This window comes from Toxorhynchites rutilus, chromosome 3, assembly GCF_029784135.1.
Source record: "Toxorhynchites rutilus septentrionalis strain SRP chromosome 3, ASM2978413v1, whole genome shotgun sequence".
Taxonomy (NCBI): Eukaryota; Metazoa; Arthropoda; class Insecta; order Diptera; family Culicidae; genus Toxorhynchites; species Toxorhynchites rutilus.
In genome coordinates, this window is record NC_073746.1 from 134,532,589 (window position 1) to 134,555,691 (window position 23,103).

At 36.6% G+C, this 23,103-nt stretch overlaps 1 protein-coding gene across 1 annotated transcript in view; it reads right to left on the reverse strand.

Annotated features, from left to right (window-relative positions):
• The window catches only part of LOC129777566 (carbonic anhydrase 2), a 74,541-nt gene extending 59,627 nt beyond the window's left edge, over positions 1-14,914 (reverse strand). The window contains exon 1 of the mRNA XM_055783915.1: positions 14,369-14,914. Within this exon, the coding sequence (XP_055639890.1) occupies positions 14,369-14,402 (34 nt within the window). The 5' untranslated portion in view covers positions 14,403-14,914. The remainder of the gene's footprint in view (positions 1-14,368) is intronic.
• Positions 14,915-23,103: the final 8,189 nt, after the last annotated feature.

Consider the following 23,103-nt stretch of genomic DNA (forward strand, 5'->3'; position numbering starts at 1 on the left):
ATATGTGTTCGCTCACTTCGAGAAAAACAAATCAGGTGATGTTGACGATTTTCGCCAGCACACATTTTCATAATCGAATGTTTCAGTTAAGAAAAATCTTAAAAATTCATCTATGATACGCAACCAACTTTCTCAACCTTCTCAACCAAACACATTCTCTGGACTGAATCCGAAATGAATTCGACAAAAAAGGCTGTTTTTACCGATGGCTGCTGACTGTTCTGAAATCGAACGGGTGTTTTATGGGCAGAACTGTTTATAAATATTCACGTGGCACACGACGGATACATTCGAAGCCTCGACTAGGCACGCTCCATTCGGTGAAAAGTGTCGTCAAAACTCGTTAAAAACTCTAATTGTTATGTCTCGGGCTAATAATAGCTTCTCTGGCTGGTGCCGGAAGCTAGGAGCTCTACAATGACGAACTATGGCTAGTACTTATATTTGAGTAGAGCCACTAAATTGCTTTATAGCAGAGAAACTTTTGATTGTTGCTTGGGGAATGGGAAATGTGCACTGTTTCAACAAATTAATAAGTAAGAACAATGCGCAATTTTCAACCGATAATGCTAGGAATGCGAAGTAAACAGTAGCTGACACGTGCTGTTGATGGGTTTTCTATATGCACATTCAATTTTTTATTTATTAAAGTCGACTATTGTATTCCACTTTTATCTTGAAGATCTACGAAGTAATAAAAATTCTCGTGGAATGCAAAACCAGACAAAATAATCAACACACACCACATTCAAAAATTCTCGGAAAAGATGAAGATGATCAAGCTATCCAGTCCAATGCTTACATCAGACTTGAGTTATTTATATGGAGAAAATAGCTGCGTTCGTAATCAATCACCACTTTCCACACTCTCTAGCTCTGTCTCTATTGAATAGAGGTAGAAACAACAAAATTGATATAGATTTCTAACAACTGGATGGTGCGATAAACATGCCATACATCGAATCTAACCGTCATTATCATCGAATTCAAGTGCAATGTAAACTGACAACCGCAAACAGCTTCAATTGGAATGAGAGCAGCAGAGTGTCGTGAAAATGAGTTGTGCGATAAAAATGCTGTCCCTAAATCATTCGCGTGACTTCTTTCGATCAATCACCAATTAAAACGGTTCACGTGGTACTCATAATCTATGAATCGAACCATGATAACGGTAGGAAATTACTACGTCAAGTAGTCAAGTGCATTGTTCATGAGAATACACTTGAAAACGAGATTAATTGATGGTGTCTCTGAAGGGAGCTACTCGATGACCCACTCTTGGAAAAATATGTACAGAAGACAAAAAGTAATCCCTCCCCAATCAGCCAATAAAAGCCAACCGAGAAAAACCGTTCAGTTTTATGACTCTTGCTTTCGTCTCGCAGATACAAAACAATTAGCATCCGTACCGATTGGACCCCACAAAAGGAGGGGGTAACCCATTATGCCCTCCCCCCACTACCACAATGATCTCAAGCATTGACGACATAGGCCACTCGAGGAGCCGATAATGTAAACAATGATTGTTACTATCGCGCGATCGCGGATTTTGCTATGAGTTCTTATCAGCGCAGATTGCTCTCGATTGCGGCCAGAGCGGAGTGCGAAAATTGAAACCAACTTTCGAACATTGTGCGCGGATATCGGTACTGATGGCGTTTTGATTGATTGAGGCTGGTCGAATGACGCATTTTCTACCATCACATTGGCATTGTTTTTCGCGATGCGTTCGAAAGTTATGATTAGATCTATTGTTTGAGAATTGTGTAAATTGGGTTATTGATACTCTAGCGACCGACACGATATGGCGATATGTTAGTATGGAAATCATGGGATGATTACAATTTTTCTATCGAATTTTCATATTAGGTTAAGGATAAGTTATCCATTACTTATGGGTGAAGCTCAAAACTATTTTTAATATGCTTCGGATTATTCGATTTAGGTCAAGTATGCATCGTTTTGATGTAAAATTTGTTGCCTTTCTAATGGTAGTTTCATAATGTCTCTATCTCTAGTTTTGGTCATTATTGGTGGAAAACTCTAGCAATAGATTTTTACAATCTTCTCTTGATACCAATTTATTATATCTCAAGAAATTTTGCAATGCGAGAAAAAAGGTGGTTATTGATTGGTGCCAGATCAAAACTATATGGTGGATGCATTAAAACATCCCAATCAAGCTCTCGTAATTGTGTGGCCTTGCGTTGTTCTGATGGAACACAACGTATTTTCTATTCGCCAATTCTGGACGTTTTTGGTCAATCGCTAGCTTCGAACGATCCATTTGTTGACTGTAGAGATCTGAATTTAGTGTATTGCACTAAAGAAAATAAAAAAAATAATTAAAAAATACTTCCTTTTTTTAAATAAATTAAATTGCACGTATTTTACTGTTGCAGTATTGGCACCATAAACACCATTCACAATTTCAGCGGTCTGGCTTGCATTTTCGCCTTTATAAAAGAAAAAGTGTAAAATGTACAGAATTTTCTCTTTGTTGACCTCCATTGTTAACATCCTGCAACTCACAACTGAATAGAGCAAAAAAAAAACAGTGACGGATTTTTTTAGTGTTGGATATAACCTTTATAACGAGCCTAAACCTGAAATTGTATGATCGATATTACGCGAGATATTGATCAATGAAGCCAGCTACCGAGAATATAATAGATTACGTTTTCCCCAACCTAATATGTTCAGGTTGAGAACATCGTAGTATCGAACTCGTATTAACATAATGCAATGCATAAGCAGTACTAAGTAACTTATATAAAGTTGATTTAATGGAAATGGCTACATATCGATTGTATCCCAACGGATCGTGGCTCCCTTGGTAGCATTAAACTCTCTCTTAATTAATGAAACATTGAAAATTGGCAGCTTTCAACATACTCTCAGAATCCGGAATATTTTCTACGTTCGCCAAACCTTCCATAAGTTGACAGCAGCCGAGAACAGTATAATAAACCTAGACAAGCATTCCCGTCAAAGGCAACCTGTTGCGTCCAAATAAGCATATATTTCTAGGAGTTATGACTGTTTGAACATTGACCAAATTATGCAAGCGTAATTTTTTTTTGTCTATGTGATGTATTCAACGTTGCCAAGTAGTATTTTCGTAAGCCAGAAAGCATTAACTATAACAATCAGGAAACATCAGAATCACCTGATTTTTTTTAAAACAATAAAAAATTTGAATATGTAAATTTTATCAAAAAATGTATTTCTGTCATTTTATACATCGAAGAGTTGTATCTCGCTTTGAAGCTTAAACTCGTAAACTTCACAGATTCCGATTCTTCTTCGTTCTGCATCGTATGGTCCACAGTGTATTCTCAGTATTCATTATTTTTGTTTTATTACTTTGCTTAATTACTTAGGAGTATTCAATTTACACGGTAAATATTAGATGTGCAACGTAAGAAGTTGGTCAGATTAGTGATTCACGTATAATTTAAAGGAATGGCGAGAGGTAATCGATTAACGGAGGAAAAACGGAGAATAATAAAAATGTTCAAAGAAGAAAAAGTTTTCTGTGAAATTGGTCGATCTGAGAAAGTGGTACGTGGTAATGGGCCTGAAATGTGGAATAAAACAATCTACAAAAGGAAACACCAAAGTTACTTTGTGTCTTAAAGGTCAAATAAGACACGAAGCAACCAAGAAACGATTGTCCTGCTCACAAATTAAGGGAGATTTGGATGTTCCTGTAGCGAAGAGACATATTACGCGCATCTTGGACGAGTCACCAAACATCAAGTGGAAGAAACTTCAAGAAAGGCCGAAACTGACCGCCACTCATAAGCAGAACCGTCTAAATTTCGCCCGGCAATACATGGAATGGAAACTAGAATGGCGAAATGTTGTGTTTTCCGACTAAAGAAAGTTTAATTTGGATGGCCCGGACTGTAACAGTTGCTATTGGCACGATTTAAGTCAGCGGAATGTCGTGAGATTGAAGCGAACTTTGGGGGCGGAAGTTTGATGGTATGAGGAGCCTTTTTCTATCACAGCAAGCTTCCCATTTGTTTCATTTCCATCCGAATGAACTCCGAAAAGTATCTTGAGTTGTTGGAGGACGTTTTGATTAGCCATATTGAGAATAACGCTACTGAGGATATTGTTTTTCAGTAGGATAATGCATCGATCCACGTTTCCAAGCAATCAAAGGCATGATTTGTTGAGAAGGACATTCCGCTTCTTGAATGGCCTGCTTGCAGTTCCGATTGCAATCACATATTGAACCTATGGGGAATCTTGGCCGGGATGGTCTATGCAAACGGATGACAATTTGACAACATTTCCAGCCTCAAGGCAGTAATGCAGGAATGTTGGGCCCTAATCGATATGACAACACTTGCAAAGCTGTCTGACTCGATGCCAAATCAAATTTTTAAAGTGATCCGAAATGAAGGTGGACATACTAAATATTAGCTACCGATTGAACTCGAAATTTGTCGCAAAATTTTTTTTTTATCGAAATATGAAGATGCGGCTAAACGAATGTCCAACCTAATTTCACATATTTGAATTATTTTGAAAATAAAAGATAAATTGTTAGTTGTTTTCATATAATGAATTCGATGAAAATAAACAATAATCGTCTTTTATGAGCAAAACTGAATAAAGAATTGACTTATTTTTAAACATATTGAAGAAAAATAAGGTGCGGCTAAACGAATGTCTACCACTGTACCAGGAATCGTGCAAATAAGGCATGAGTATTTGTAGAAGGAATAACGTATTTTATGACACCGGCTTTTTCTAATACGCGAGTCCACTTTCACCAATTCTTTTAAGTATAAATTCATAGTCAAAACCATAAAGAACTCCAAGAGTCATTCGAAAGTTATTTACAGTTCGAGTAACATTTGCTCTGTAAAAACATGTGTAATCTACCCTCTATGCTGCTCATGGTTGCGAAGTTTTCGTAGCCTCCAACACAATCACTGACATAAAAACGCATTTTTTTGTGTTTTCTTGCCTTAAATTATGTCAATTAACATTTCCATAAAATAATCCATCCAGTTGATGAAATTTGTCGGCTGAAAGCGGACCGAAAATATTGTGTGACCTTTTACACGTTTACCTCATTTAAAAAAGCCAATAAATGTAAACAATCAATCTGTGTAATGAACGTTAATTCGGACAGTTTGTTAAAAGCATTAGGCTGTTTTGTTTGTGTTTTATTGAACATTAAAAAAAATAAAAAAAAAAAGTTTTTGGATTAGCTGAATAATGATGTGTGATTTTCACCAGCTACTAGCCCGTTGAATCATTGGTTGCATCAGATTCAAATTTTAGAACATGAGCTATTCAATTATGTAAGATTATTAAACGGAAGGAAGGTGCAATTACATGTTCAGTACATTGAATGGCTCGATTCTTCAATATGACAAGTAAGGCTAAAGGAATGTATCGTCAATGTTTATAATCATCTTGTTTTGATTGCAGTTTTAATCTGATTATTTATATAATAACACGAAGTTTCTGTTACCGTCGAAATACGGAACAATTGAATGTCACCGTAGTAGTTTGGTTTTTCTGACGTAGAACTACGTCTTTCATTAAGGGTGCCAAATCAGAAAACAGGTAACGGTTTAATGAAATAAAGTTAACGTTAGTAACTATTTTTGTCGCGAACTTATTTTGACGATTTACATACCAAACGAATCGGAAATTCCCTAAGATTTGTTTGATATTCTATACATTACAATTCCATAGTCTGTATATGGTTTAAATTGATGAAAATTGAAAGCATTTCCATTTCCTCAAACATTTGTTCTGTCCATTTGAGTGCTCTCCCGAACAGAGCTGTCAATAACAAGCAACTCATCGACGAGCAACGGAGGGGAAATCGTAAAATGTAAAGTCTCCGTGAACAAAGGAAAAGAAGACGAACGAAGGGGAATATTTGCCTAGAGTATAAACAGTGGATCTCGCTGAGGCAAACTTTTTTTCTTCGTAAGGAAATCGACTGAACAACATCGTTGCTGGGCGAGCTGGACGGCGAGGGATTGAATGCCTTTCTCAAGGCAATGGGGTGGAGGGGTAATATGATGGATAAAGTAAAGTTTTCCAAGGGCCTTTTTGAAGGTTGAAGACGAATGAACCGAAGAAGTTTAAAGTCTCAAGCAAGGAAGGAAGGCAAACTTTCATCAGTATCAAAGCAATGAATATCACTTGTTCTTCCTTGTTTTGCGTCATCACATGTCTTCGTTTCGGATTGAGCTGTGGACGCGACCAAATTACTCACTAGCTGATGTCTCTAGCATTGCAATCATTGCATCAAACTGACGCCATTGCATTAAGGTTTTGAGCTACACAATTGTGAGGGGAATCATCAAGCTAGGCTATCGTCAGCTCACCAAGAAAATAAATGTTCTGGAATTTTGTGAGTGATTTGGTTTCGCATGGCGGTAGGGAAACTCTCTCCAGCAAGGATGACAGTTAAGTTAGTCTAGACTAGCAATATTAACAGAAAGGGCTTCTGTTGAGAAGAGCACAAAACGGAGATAGGTGTGTGTATATTTATTTGGCTCAAGTCATCGATATATGGATATTTGTGTGCGTACGTGCCTGCTTCATAATCCGTACGTAAAAATAGTGCATCTTCGCTACGCTGAAACCCCATTTGTATCTGCTCCCGTCTGCATTAGCCCTGTAACGATGCAACAATCGCCCAATTTTTTATGCTATGATTGACGATTGTTTTGTGTTGCAAATTATGCAGTCGTTATGATAAATATAAACAAGGAAGGAAGATAGCGGGAGGGACATATTTACGCTAGTGTATTAGTAATGAATCTCTGTTGAAGCAAATATTCAGCCTTTTTTCCAAGCAGTTAACATTGTTTGTTTTCTGTATTCAATGCATTGAACTGACGCTATAGTGAAGCAGGTGTGAGGGTTGTGCACCAAAAAACTATTTGGGGAATACCAAGTTGTTCAGTAAGTTATATGAAGTTATCAATTTATTTGGGCTCGCGTGCCAGTCGCAAAACTGCTTTCAACTAGGATTACATTTGCGCTAATCTTGATCATAATGAAGCAGTGATACTCGTTTCGATGTTGTTGAGATTAACATATAGAGTTTATTTCGTTTATTTAGTCACCAAGAAAGTAAATGTCGTTCTGGAATTTTGTATGTGATTTGGTTACGCTTGTCAGTAGCAAAACTTTCTTCACTAAGGATGACAGCTGCGCTTTTCTCGAGCATGCATTATTCTTCGAGCACAAGAATGAATCTTCAAACAATTATCGTCAAATGATTCTACAATACAAAAACATTTCAAGGCAACCAAACCGGTAGAAGTGTTATTTTAAAATTTTCGTAGCATTATAAAATAATATCCGCAGTTATAAACAAGCGACTTGAATCAAACCACAGCGTAGTTCTACGTCAACAATGTGGTCGTGTCTTGAACCCAACCTCCTATAACTTTTGTTAAAAATTGTTTTTGTGACTAGTTTGCATATATTAGGTTGGGGAAAAAGAAATCCATTATGAAATTGAAATTCAAAACATTATTTCAAATGCTTCGGATTTTCCGATTTGGGTCAAATGTGCACCGCTTTGTTGTAAATTTTGCCATTCTAAGGGTAGTTTCATAATGCCTCTCTTATAGAAGTCTTGGTCCTTGTTGACTTAAAACTGTAGCAATCGATTTTTACAATCTTCTCTTAATCCCAATTTCTTCTCACTCAGGAAGTTATTACAAAGTTTAGATACCAATACCATAACAGGGTTTTAGATATAAATTTGTCTCCAGCTGTAGTATTATAATTATTGGATTGAAAATTAAATTCTAAACCTCTTTCGTTTTTATTTTTATGTTGGTTACCTACTTACTTGGTTGCTTGTGGACAGTTATTAGTTTTAGCAAATTTTTCAAACTATTTTCTAAACTCGTCCTAGAAAGTTCATTGATTTTCCGAAATCGGTCAATGTTGATATTTCCATTGAGCTGATGAAATCTGAGCCGAGATATGGAGTGGAAAAATTCTCCGAGAGATGATGTTGACGGCAACAGTCATGTTGAGATGCTAAATATGGTTGGACAGAGGCGCAACTGAGGAAGGTGAGTCGAAAATTGGGAGTAAAGGTGAACCGGCATTTCCTGTGATTGATCATATTCCTCAGTGGACAGGATCGCCATTGACCGAAAAAAATATCATACTAACATATCTTCTTTCCAAACTGGTGACTGCAAGAACACGAGCGGCGTCGTTATAGATGTGAAAATTTGCAATTTCGCCGGTTCAGGCCAATCTCGAAATGTACAGTCAATTCATGGTCAAGTTCACACGAAACATTTGTTGATAATGCGTGGGAAGTATCTGTCACCATAATGCACATTCAAGAGGACAGAAAGGGTGTATGACTATTTTGCTCGATAAGCATGCAAAACCCCCCAACCGCATAGAGAATGAAACATTGTTATTGATGAATTGAATATTTTATATACCCCTCATGCAACTTTCAAGATAATTGGATGTTGTTACAGTTTGTACAACTTTTAATAAGTTGACACACCTACTGCCGCGTATTTAAACTGTATTAACCCTTCGTGGTCGTTTGTCTGTTCTCAGCCACCATAACCAGGAATCATGCTGAATATTTAATTCAATGAAGTAATAGTTTATATTTTTTCTAAACGAAATGTGAAGTGAAGTATTTCACGAATGTATACGGAGTTTCTATGATTAATAGATAACGGTACTCAGTATAAATAAAATATTATTAGCGTGAATAGATATAAGGGTCTATTTCGAAGGAAATTAATTCCTACCGCAAATAGTAAAAACACCACTTTCTTGAATAGATGTTCATCAAGTTATCAGAGTATAGGTCGGATTCGATTATATATAGACTTGATTATATACAGACTCGATTATATATGATTCGATTATACAGGTCGGACTCGATTATCCGGAGTATTGATTATTTTTAATTATAATTATGATTTGCACTTATTTATTAAACGGGTTTCTCTAGGTTGACCCGTTTGTATGTTTGTGACTTTGTTACTTTGTAACTTTGTCTGTAGCGCTGTACCACGTTTATAGAAATTTAACCCCCTTCCTGTTGACCGTTTGATCTGAAATTTGGAACACATCAAACTGCGTATTCCATGATCTTGAAAATCCAAGATGGCGGCCGCTACAAAATGGCGAATTACATATTTTCTCAAAATCTCATCAATATGGGCTTTCCCAAAACCCCGTCAATATGGGTATCGAATGAAAGAGCTTGCCCAGTAGAACACAATTATTTATGGAAAATGTAAATCAAAGATGGTGACCGCTACAAAATGGCGTATTACAAATTTTCTCAGATCCCCATCAATATGTATATCAAATGAAAGGGATTGACTAGGAGAACACAATTATTCATGTAAAATGCAAATCCAAAATGGCCGCCACCACAAAATGACGCCACATATATTTTTTTTCCAAACCTCATCAATATGGGTATCAAAATAAAGTTCTCGACTAGTAGAATATAGCAGATCATGAAAAATACAAATCAAAGATGACCGCAGTCCCCAAACAACTAGTTACTTTTCCAATTGTTTCATTCAGCTTGACCTGTTTCTATGTATGTTTGAATGCTTGTAGGGTTGTCCCACATTAATGGAAAATTGACCCCGTTCCCGTTGACCGATTGATCTGAAATTTGGAACATACATTTAATTCTACTGTCATTATAAAACTGCGTATTCCATGATCTTAAAAAATTCAATTTGACCGTCGTTAAAACATGGCTGAATGATTTGACTTAATACATAATAAACAACATAAATACAAAAAGGTAGACGCCACTAAATGGTCGCCTATGATTTTTTTGCAATCCTCTCAATATCGGTATCAAATGAAATGATTTGCCTAATAGAACATAGTACACCATGAAAATATTTCGAAGAAAATTAGGTAAGAAAAAAACGTTGGATTTCCATTATTTTCTTCATAAACCCCCAGTCAGTTGTTTCATCATAAACCCCACGATTTAATTTTAGTCTCATCATTGCCCTGGATTAATGAAGGAACGGATTTGATAACTACTAACTGCTACTTGTCTAATTATTTTCTAGCTATTAGTACATTAAACCGTTTAACTTAAAAAGTTTTTTTACTTGTTTTATTTTTTAGTTTTTAGTAAATTATCTGTATCATTAGTATACTTCTCTACATCAAAACCATTCAAAAAAAATTTTTTTTTATTTTTATTTCTTACCTAACTTTCTTCGGAATATTTTGATGGTATACTGTATTCTATTAGTCAAATCATTTCATTTGATACCAATATTGAGGGGAATACAAAAAAAAATACATAGTCGACCATTTTGTGGCGGCCACCTTTTCGAATTTATGTTCTTCATAGTATAGTGTATTCTCCAAGTAAAGCCATTCGCCCATTTTTTAGCGGCGGCCAAATTGAATTTTTCAAGATCATGGAATACGCAGTTTTATAATGACAGTAGAATTAAATGTGTGTTCCAAATTTCAGATCAATCATTCAACAGGAATGGGGTCAATTTTCTATTAATGTGGGACAACCCTACAAACATTCAAACATTCAAACATACATAGAAACAGGTCAAGCTGAATGAAACCATTTAAAAAGTAATTAGTTGTTTGGGGACTGCGGCCATCTTGGAATTGGATTTTTCATTATCTGCTATGTTCTACTAACCGAAAACTTTCTGAGGTTTTGAAAAAAATATATATGGCATTTTGAATTGGCCGCCATCTTGGATTTGCATTTTCCATAAATAACTGTATTCTACTAGTCAAGTCCTTTCATTTGATACCCATATTAGCAATTCAATATAGAACTATTATACAAATTATTCAAAATTTCCGAAAATCAAAAATAAAATACCCCGGATAGTCGAATCCCGGACAATCGGGTCCGACCTGTATACAATTTTGGACTCAATTATACCGTTTTTTCTCATATTCCGAACACTTAAGCTTTGATGGCCATTAAACAGTGTCTCATTACATAAAATGGTACTCCTTCGCGAACTTCATTTGATTTTTGAATACAATAGAGCCTTCTTTTTCATTTGACTGCAATAAAATTGATTTACAAATATATATTCATGGTTAAAAACTAAAAATATGTTTAATCACTTTTGTCTCAAATTCCGAACACCATTTTTGTCACTGACTCATATTCCGAGCACTTTTGTCTCAAGTTCCATAACATTCATATGCAATTCTTTTAAAAAACCATGACTTTTAAACTACTTAACCGATTCATATGATCGATACATCAAATTAAAGTCAATTAGCTAGCCATCTTTGTAAAAGTGTTATGCTCGCAAAAAAAAATGGATTTTGCTTTCGTAATTATTGATTGTATTTGTTTCTTATAGTTTAGATGGTTTTTGGACCAAGGGCGCTATATCGGTATCGATACCTGTAAATGATGTTAGAATGAATTCTATAACCCATAGAATGTGAGGGTTTTGAATATTATATTATTTATAACATTAAAGTTCAGTAAATTTACATTTCAAAATGAAGTGTTTGGAATTTGAATCATGTGTAGAAACTTATATCAATATTAATTTTAATGATGATTTCTTATTCAGAATTCCCCCCATTTATTGTAGGTACATACATTCTTTAGTACTTAACATGAAAATAACAAACTAAATAGTTGAAACAACTACAAAACTGGAAAATGAACGATGCTTTGTTTTTACGGATTTTGCTAACGCATTTTATGCATTTTATCATTGGTTTTGGCTGTCACTTTTTTGCAAATGTTTAATATTATAAATTATAGGCTGTATCGATACCTGTAAATGATGTCAGAATGAAGCCTATACCTCAAAGAATATCTGTGTTGTATATCTATCTGGAATAGTTTATTTCGATATTGTAGCGAAATTAAGAAAGATTGAATTTGGGTGTTAAAGAACAAATTGTTGAGTGGTTTGAGAACATTAATTTGATTGATAGAAACAATCAAGTTTAACCCTCCTGTACTCGCGTGCAAAATCATAACACGTATACTCGCGCACGGTGTCACAGACCGAAAATTGAACTTCTCTGTAATGTTGCCATTGTGTATTTTTCAGGCTGTATTGGCATTTATTTGAAGAAGAGGGTATGATTGAATGAAAAAATTCCAAAAAATATGTTTTCTTCGTCTTTGTTATGTTTCAATAGTCATCTAATTCAGCCTCGTCAAAATGGAGTAATTTTTCACAAATAACGAAATTCGAATTTTTCACTGTTATTAATTAAAAGTAAGCAACTGAATATAATTCATGGAAGTATAAAGAGCTATAAAATAACATAAAAACGTATTAATCGATTGTGGTTTCATTGGAGTAAGCATCAAAACATAGCATAACTGCATGCTCGAAACAAACATATTTTTTACATTTAATTCAGTTGTTGCGTGTTTTTCGGGTCTTTTGTCGAAGATAAGAAAGTATAACGACCTTCTAGATAATTACCAGATGATAAAGGTTCTTAAATATAAAGTTTTCATATTTCTAATATTCGTTGTCCCTGTTTTCTTGGTAAACTAAGAATTAATGCCTTTTTTAAATAGGGCATAAACAGAGGATATAAAAGGATCTTGGAACTTCCTTTTCTTTTTCTTGTTTTCTTGTCGATATTGTCCATTATAAAAAATATCCCCGAAACTGTAACTGCTAAGCATTACCTTAAGCTACCAATTAGTTTATAGTTTACTGTTTACAATTCTTCAACAAGTGAAATTCTTTCACAAGTGTGTATATGTATGACCATTATATTTAACGAATAACTATATGAAAGTCAAACATTTATATATTGCTTTTGAACGTATGAATCTTACGACGAATATATCGACGAATAGTTAATATATGGATCCGTTCAATCCAGTTACAAAAGGGACTGAAATCAAATAAGAATAGTCCGGTAATGATTTTATGCATTATATTCAATAGATATTCCACGCCACTAACATTAATTCATACATTTCATTCAACAATATTCTAGAATATGATAAAAGGCACTTGTCCAAAAAAGTTACTCCTATACACGCGTCGGTGTGTCAGACCGAAAGTGTTAAAAAAGTGGCATACGTCCCCTTTGTGCCAACACATGCGATACGCTAAACGATGACGAACGACGGATAACGAAGCTAGAGAGAATCGCAAAGTCGTAGTGTTGACATTTTCTGAGAAATGAACGAATTATTGATTTCTCGGTTTGACAGACCAATGCGCGAGTATAGGAGTGTTAATTTGAATTTTTATTATAAAATTATCAATAACACAATTCACACACATCAATAATTCAGGCAAATTACTAACTTTTAAGTTTTCGCTTCCAGAATGGTATTTAATTCCACTAATTTAGATGTTCCACTACTGTATCCTGTACTAAATCAGTACAGGATACAGTAGTTTGAGGCAACAGAGTCCGAAACAAAAAAAAAAGTTCTATAACTCTGTCATTGTTGAAATTCGAACAAATGCGTAGAAGGATTTTTACCATCAAGTATAATCGTCTATCACTTTCTAAGTGATTCTGGATATTTTTTTTTCTTGTGAGGAAGGTGTTTTATGACTTTAAGGGGATGAATCAAAAATTGAATTCTTCTATTATATTCAAAAAACCTAACATATATGCATAAAAAACAGATAAAAAAATCTGTTTTGACTCGATTATATACAGTGGAAAGTAATCCGAGACTGTATATAATCGAGTCCGTCCTGTATCTCAAAAAGTGTTGCTTCCAAATAGTACCTTTTTCCGTCAGTTCGATGTACTAATTTATTACTGTTGTAATCTATTCGTCGAAGAAATCAAATGAATCCACACAGAGAAAATTATAGTAGTCGAGATTAGCTTCAAAGTTGAACAACGCTTGCAAGATTGGCGGTGCCAACATGTAAGCGCACTCAACTGACGACGATGATAGATAAATTGAAACATCCCATAATTCGATGCTTCACGCGTTTTACATCAACGCTTTGCCAACAAAATAGGATCCGATCGGCTAGTTAATTAAGCGAGCTCGAAATGTTTCCCGTCATACAGCGCGGCCAATCAAGCGACACAATTTTAGATGAGAATGCTACCTATATAATTTACATATTGTAATTTTGCGAATAAATTCACCCTGCGCAACGGGTTACGCGTTTGCTGCTTAGTAGTGCACTGTCATGCGGCTTTCCTCGTGCAAGCGGTGCGTGCTTCGTACAGAGGTGTACATCAATGGCAGCACCATTTACATCACCGATTATCCAATTTAAAACATTCTCGCCTCGTAGTAGTGCCCTGAACAATTGCTCCAGAACGTTGATTTCTGCCACCGAACGCGGTGTATTTTCCCACAACGTGTACTCACCGTTCTGCTCAGTATATCCCCAAACGGTGGACATTTTGCTCGATAGTTTTGCTTTGCGCGAACACGAAACTCCAAGTGCACTTTCAGCTGCCTTTTCGCAACCAATAACTCAATTAGCTATTTATCAAAAGAAAAACTTTCCAATCTGTTCGCGTAACAATATAAATAAAAAATAGCTGCGAATTAATAGCGCGCGCGATGATCACTCGTATGCACTTTTACACACTTGAGCCTCTTTTTTTTTGGAAGCAATTCCTTGCACTAAAGTCTGCAAACTTGTCTCTTTCACTGAGGTTTTTGAACACTACACACCGTAAATAAGATCGCCAAAATTTTGCGTCAACCAGCTAATGATTGAACTTTCCGTCTCGATGATTCGTGACGATAATGGGAACAGATAACACTCTCCGCACAACAAATCCTTCCCAATGGATATTATAAGTAGATACCGGAATCGTCAACGAACGTCCGTTCTGTTTCGAAAATACTTCTGGACTGATTGATGAATGAGCTCGAGCGGCAACCAGACTACACTTTATATACGACTGATGGCATTTTTCCGTTTGAGTCGATCCGAGCAGCGAAACCTAGCAACGCACGACTGATTTACACTGGAAAGCGGTGGAGAAATGTGAAGATTTTTAGTGAAAACAGTGAAATTTTTTTCTCTTCTCAGATATGATGGTGTGTGCCTTTGAGACTTATTCAGGAGAAAGTTTCATAGAATAATGAGGAAACCTTCGTCAAAAGTTTGGCGAAGAGTAAAACAATTTAGCATGAATTGTACATTATCTGGAAAAATATAGTCAAACGAATGTTCGCCAATAAATGAAAATTTAGATAGTGGACAACTTTAACATAATTCGGAGGCGATCTGGCGTAGTGGTAACATCCATGCCTCTCACGCTAAAGGTCACGAGTTCAATTCTCACTTACGACAATCTTCCAAAAATGGAAGTAAAAAGTGACGAACCAGCCAAATGAGTTGAAAATCACTATAATACAGATAAAAAAAAAAAAAAAAAACTTTAACATAAGACGAAGGAGACGAAAGCAGTTCTTCTACACGGCCATCTATACTATTGAGCTTATCCAGTACCATATTCTCTCATTCCAATAATGGTGAGACATAGAGGATGTGTTCGATAAAAATTGCACCACACAAGATTGTTTACCAAAATCACACTCTTCATAGGATTCTCTTGAAATTTTCGGTGAATATTGGACCACTAACTACTGATTTGTTTTATTTAATTTATTCAATTTCCCCGATTCCGAATGCCCCTACTTTTCTCTTAACTCCACCTATCAAACTTTGTAACTCTGTAATAAAAAATGGGAATTTCTTCAGATTGAATGGCGTTAACGTTCCCTGTGGAACTTTTATCGTCTCAACGTATGCATTAACTAGCATCATTCATTTCTTAAGCCAAATAACACGCTTTGAATGTATTCCGAGGGGCAAGCTCTAGAATACGCGTGATCACAGTGCAAGTCGAAGGAAATTTCTCTGACGAAAAATCCCCCGGCCAGAACGGGAATCGAACCCAAACACCCGGCATGATAATGTGAGACGCTAACCACTCGGCCACGGGTGCACATCAAATTTCTTCAGTGATAAAGTATGACTAAAAAAAAAAATTCAGTGAATGTTGGCGAAGGGGCCGTGCTCAGCCGTAAGGCACAACCTGGTGGAGATGCTCTCACAATTCTTTCCAGTCGCTATCTGCTCTTCTGTGTACTTAGGGACCTAGTCCTCTTCCGACAGACGATGCCCTCCTGCTTGAGGGTTCTGTGGATGTAGGAATGAAAGCAGCGAAATTTTCGGTCGGCGTCACGCAAACTCGTACCGTCCTTGTTGTTGAATACTTTCAATACTTTTTCAGATAATCCTTTTTTTCCGTCATAATCTTCGCCGGACGGCCCCTATCGTTTTTCCGCTCGACTTTCCGGGTTGCCAGGATCCGGTAAACAGTGCTCACCGGCACATTTTCGTCCCGTAAGTGGTTTACTGTAAACTTGTTTCCTTGAATTCCACGCGTTTCGAAGAACCGTAAAACATGCTCGCGGAGTGTTTGTTGTTTCAACGCCACCTTTGCTCGAACTGACAGCAAACGAGCAACCCGTTTCTAGAAAGCCCAGAGACCAATTCTCTCGGTGAGGAAAAAAATGTATGCTCTTTATTTTTTTACAGAAAGGTATAGAAATCATTCCCATTTTTTATTGAACACCCGTTTCAACAATTTTTTGCATTTTTTATAGTATCCAATCTTTCTGGAATTCCAGCGAATTTTATGGGTTTTGTAACAAAATTTACATTGTTGGTGTTGAACCAGTCCAACACTTCACGAACATAGCAACACGGTACAAGATAAGACCCAAAAAAACCAATCCACATATATATATATATATATATATATATATATATATATATATATATATATATATATATATATATTTTTTTTTTTTTTTCTTTATCAAACATTTATTTCATGTAACGGAGAAACATGTTATTTGCAAGTGGTTGAAAAATCGTGAACGAGAATTGTGTCTGAAAATAATCTGATATTATAATGATGAGTTTTGGTAGAAGTACTAGGAATTTTTTAGTAAAAGGTAAATTCAACGGGGACGATTAGAAGATCAATCAATGAACAGTTCTGCGATTGGACTCATTGGAACTTGCGATTAGGAAGAAAACGTGAATGTTTGAAGGTATCTGGGCGTGATTTTTCGCGATGGTATTCTGCTTCCCATTCTGGTTTGGTGCCTTCTGCACTCTGTGAAGATGTAGTCCAAAAAGATTGATAGATTTTTGGACAAACCCGACTGACACTTGGCATTTTCTAGCGAAATGTTCAACTGACACTAGAATTCTCTATGTCATCTGGAGGTTCATCATTTTAAGGCCGCTCCTTTTATTGCTTTTAACCGTTAAACGCATTTTGGAGGTTTTATCACAAAGGAAGCAATGTCTTTTGCGATTCTAAACTTCTTAGCGATGCACCGAAGGGAGACTACCCGTGAGTTATTGTTAGTGCACAAGTTTTTGCAAGTGGTTAGCTATTCATCTTGAATGTAAGTACCATATGAACTGCTATAAAACCTAACAGATGAAAGCAAAACACTTTCCAATTAGTTTTACTCACAATTTCAATTTCACACTTTTGAAAAGATGATATCAAATTGGTTTGTGCAATTTTTCATCGAATACCTTAATTGACATCTATAAAGAATGCTATCTATCAGAAGAATGATGATAAGATGAAAGTTGCGAGCAGCCAGACCTAGACTTGCTGTTGAAATGATAGGGTAAGATCATTTTTCTTGTACTCAGGGTGTCGACTCAAAACCCGAAATTTATTAGTAATGAAATGTGTGAACGTCTGTCGATATCTTCTAATAAATTAATTGTTTGTTATTTTTTAAAGATTTAAACGACGACTGAGAAGTATCGTAAAAGATAAGCAATTAGATTGATTAACACAATTTAAAGTTAACTTGAAGGATTCTTAAACACTATTAGAATATGGGTAATTTTTATTTTGATTTGGATCAATATCACGAAACTCCAATGATTTGAACGAAACGTTTTCTTCAATCAATCGTTTTCTGCAATCTTTCAGTTTACTTTTGTGTGATTTCCAAAAATTTTCTCGTTTCGTCTGGAAAGATTTCGCTTTTTCTTCTCGTAGCCTTCTTATTAATTTTGATTCATTTGACACAAAAGCCTCTTTCTTAGGGCTTTCTTCGTTTTCTAGATAAACAAAATGAAAATTACAAAATCATTGAATTAACTAGCTCGACATTTTTATGATGACCTTCTCGCATAGCACAACCGTTTCTTCGCGCATGTTTTCGTAAAAGCATTCGGTATTAATGGGAAAGCCCTCTAAACGTCAGGATTTCCTCACGATAGACTTCAGAAAAGTTCCGTAAACTTATTATTTTCTAAAATGCTCTAGCCGTTCATTCTTCCTGATCATAAAGAATAAACTTGTCGTTTTTGACGTAGGACTACGTCTAACCGGAAGATATAGGGGGTGAAATGAAAATCTAGGCACTGAACAAGTAGGAAAAAATGCAAGATTTGGAACGCTTATAACTCGAGCATTTCTCAATAGATCGCAAAGGTTTTTGCATCAATTGATAGGAAATATATCTACGCATCTATCATAACGAATACCATTTCATTTTTCTTGAGATAAATAATTGAATAATTGTGAAATATCAAGCATTGTCAAAATGCACTATGTGCCCATTTTCAATTGGTCCATTTTGTGCTCCTCAAATCGTACCGACCAAAACGGGCAACCAGAGCAGCAGCGAAATAGAATGAAGCACGATTGGAAAGGAAAAAGAAAAAAATGAACGAAACATTGGTCGCAGTCTCACACATGCGTAATTCTCGAGCCAGCCAGTCAGCTTAAAAATCACCGCTCCGCTGCCGTAACGATCATTCTCATTCAAACCGTACACCACATCGGTTCGCATCACAACACATCAACAAACCAACCCAAGCAGCCATGTCTGGACATGGTAAAGGAGGAAAAGTGAAGGGAAAGGCAAAATCCCGCTCGAACCGTGTTGATCTGGAGTTCCCCGCAAGGGTAGCTAGGCTGAGCGCGTTAGTACCAGTGCACCAGTCCACCTAGTCGGCGTTATATAGTTTCTGCCGAATTATGACCCCACATTGAAAGTCGACACTGTACCACTGTCATCGCAAATGTTCAATTACAGGTTAAAATCGCCTCCAATGCGATACTGAGTGGCGCTTCGGCACGTCGCATTGAATGTAATTTACTGTACAACATGTCACAAAGCTGGATGGGAAGAAATTTTCCAACTGTGAAAGCTGTGGCGAGTGGCAACAAATCGCTAAACAGGAAGGTTTAGCCGAACAAGATGGGGATATCGAGTGATAACAAAACAATAAACTCTTTAGATTGAAGATAATTTTGTGATCCTGAAAAGGACCCTTTTTAGCCTGCATGTGAATCCAACGAGCGAACAAATCGTAATGAATGTATTTTTTTGCCATCGCTCCCTTTTAACGCTCATTCGTTCGTCTCGTTGGACTAGCCCCTCTGGCTGAGTCTGCCGAGTTGCCGAATATCCTGTGAGTGTGTACCGCCAGAGTATAAAACACGCGGACCCCAAAAAATATATTATTTTCTTTCAAACCGTAAACCCGTGTTGTTGTACGGCATCGGCATCGTGGACGTAACAAAGGAGGACAAGTTAAGGGAAAGGCAAAGTCTCACTCGAACCTTGCAGGTCTTCAGTTCCCTGTTGGTCGCATTCACTGATTGCTCCGCAAGGGTAACTAGGCCGAACGGATTGGTGCCGGAGCACCAGTATACCTAACAGCGATTATAGAGTTTCGGCCGTCGGAGTGCTCGAGTTGGCTTGCAAAGCTGCTCACGACAATCGGAAAACCCGCATCAAGAACAGAGCAGCTTCGGTTCGGCGCTCATCAAGGCAACAATTAGTTTCAGTGAGTGGCAAAGTGTTTCTCCGGCACGTCGCATTAAATGTAATTTACTGAACAACATGTACAAGCTGGATGGGAAGAAATTTTCCAACTGTGAAAGCTGTGGCGAGTGGCAAACGCAATAGCTAAACAGGAAGGTTTAACCGAACAAGATGGGAATATCGAGTGATAACAAAAACACAACACCAAAGGTTCTTTTCAGAACCATCAACATGTTCATAAAGAGTAAACAGTAAACTAATCCATTTTTCAGGTAGATAGTGAATATCTACGTAGGAGAAGAAAATAAAACAATATATTTAAAATATATATTTAACAAAAGCTGTCCCCTTTGTATAGTCCTACGTCACTCCGGTTATGTCCCCGACATGACCCACCCGTCTTTTTTTGCTAGCAATATTGATTCAGTGTAAGTCTTAGCTCAACTGACACGACCAAAATCCGTTAACACAGTTTTCCAGCCATTTGTTGATTGGAATAAATGTGAAAGGATGAAAGGATTTAGACGACATGCGATTGACCACCTCCTTCCATTCTTCATCCCAAAATCTAGTATTCATACTCATTCGCAACTTCTTTGTAGTCTAGTTTAAAGACTCGTCGAAAACAATGACAATGTATAGCTTCTATCATGTAAAGTTTCATGAAACATTCTTCTCAATACAATCATATCTTTTTAAGCAGTGCGGAGTGGTTTGTGACACATAACTGTTTCCAGGCATCACAGGATCTCTGAATCCCCGCAGGAAATTTGATAGAACGGTTCTCAAGCATGAATTTATCGATAATTTTTGAAGGAAAAGGGGAAGGGAATTGGTTGAATTTGCACTGCAGGTACTGATTACGTAAGTAAGTAAGAATCAAACAATTCAAATACATTTTTTGACGTGGGACTACGTCTAACCGGAGTATATGGGGGGTAAAATGAAAACCTAAACACAGAACATGCAGGAAAAAATGAAAGATTCCGAATGCTTATAACTCGAACATTTCTTACTGGATCGGAAAGATGTTTGCATCTTGATAGGGAATATTTCTACGCTTCTATCGCAATTAATAAAATGTTATTTTTCATTAGATAAACAATTGAATAACTGTAAAATGTTAAGCGTCATCTAAACGGCATAACTGCCTCATTTTGATTGGCCAGATCTACGATTTCCCTAACACAGCCATCAAAACCAAGTAGCCTTGGGTAAATCAGCATTGCAAATACATGTAAGTCGGGGGCATTTTTGGTCCGACTGAAATGTGTTTCCCTAACACAGAGTTGAAATCCATGTAGCGTGGGGAAATCAACATTGCAAATACATAAAAGTCGGGGGAATTTTTGTTCCGACTGAAATGTGTTTCCCCAACACAGACTTCAGAACCAAGGTGTCTGAGGAAATTTGCATTGTAAATTCATGCAAGTCAGTAGCATTTTTGTTCCGACTGAAATGTGTTTGCTTAACACAGACTTCAAAACCAAAATGTCTGGGAAAATCGGCTCTGCAAATAAATGCAAGCTTCGAGTACTTTTGAACTCGCTTGCCTTTGTGCAATATGTTTCTTTAACACGGTCTCCTGAACTTAGAAACCTGGGAAAATCGTGCAGACACTAGAGACGAGTGAACTTTCAAGTTTAAATCCTTTATAGTATAAGTATAGTATAAGTAGAAGTTGAAGTTTTTGATTCATGCAAGTCGGGGGTATCTCTGCACCCGCATTTTTTTTGCACTCCGCAAAGTGTTTTCCTAGCACGGATTACAAAAGCGGGTACCAACACAATGCTTTGGCTCGGTTATTCATTATTGTATTAAAGGATATAGCTTCATATCTTCCGCTCATTGAATTTCTACGCACCCCATTTGATGATTAGGCAAAATGTTGTTAACCATTTGCTGCGATAACGCCTATTCATTAAACAATATGCGTTCGACATACGTGTCAAAATCGAAACTGAGTATCTGAAGTTCATATAATCAAGCGAATTCGCGGTTCGATTAGTACGTACACTTGGGAGAAGCAAACTTCAGAAGCAAATGTAAAATAAAATAATCGTTTGAAAATTCTCCCGTTCACAACCCGTAAAAGGACTGTCTTTAAATGTGTCTATCACAATGCATGAATTGACCTTACATGACATTTCACAATCTTTTTACTTATAAATCAAATATATTGAATTCAATTGAATTCGGGAATTGTTTCATTCCATCAACAATTTAATCAATACAAACAAATGATTGATAAGCTAAGGTAGTCCCACGTCAACCTTGCGGTTATATCATAGATATAACCCACCCATTTTTTTGGTATTATAAACTTTCTAATTACTGCAATAATCAAAATTCTAATCTGCGAAATTGCATTTTTTCCAGATTGGTGATTATTATTCATCAGGGTCGATATGTGTTTATAACAATCTCCTGTTAATTTCAGATTGGGACTCAAAAGGAATTTTCGTGATTGATTACTTTCAACTCAATTATAAAAAATCCTGTGGTATCTCAAGAAAAACTTATACCATAACTTTTTTGACCAATTGCTTGGATCGTAATCCCAATTCTAGTCGCGATCAAATTATTCAGAACCAGAAACTGTCTAAATCTTAATAGAAAATCTGTGAAAAAACCTTACAGTTTGTAGGTAGTTTCAATAATCTTTCAATTTGCAGCAAATTTCAGATTTCATCGATGTGAATGAATCGTTTAGTAAAGTGAGTTTAGTTGAGCTCATTTTTGATACTAAAATGACGAAAAGTGTTGCCAACATGACAATACGATAAAAATGACTAAACCGATGATCTCGCTAAACTTTTATTCAAAAATTTCGGTTATTAACCGACCTTAGTGATAATCGTACGTCAATAATCTTGAAATTAATGTGTAATGTGTGTTAATCTTTAGGTTGGATGGATTTGTATACATCTTCATAATTTCTCAAATAATCACCATTCCGACTCATCGCTACCGTATGATATATTCGGTCGGGCTGGACGACACGACGGGAAAACAACAAGTCAGCAAACCGGCGCACGGAAACGGCCGAGCGAGCACGAGGTACTGTTTACTGTTTATGTGTGCTTATCGGCCACTTGCCGGCCCACCAGCTTCGGCGCCCGATCGAGCTACTGCCTACGATGGCTCTGCTCTCGCGGGAAGTGGGCGGCGGGATTTACCCGATCTCCGCTTGTATCACAGCATCTTCGCGTAATGTCGCTGTTGCGGGATGCGGTGTATGAAAGCATGGCTGATGCGTA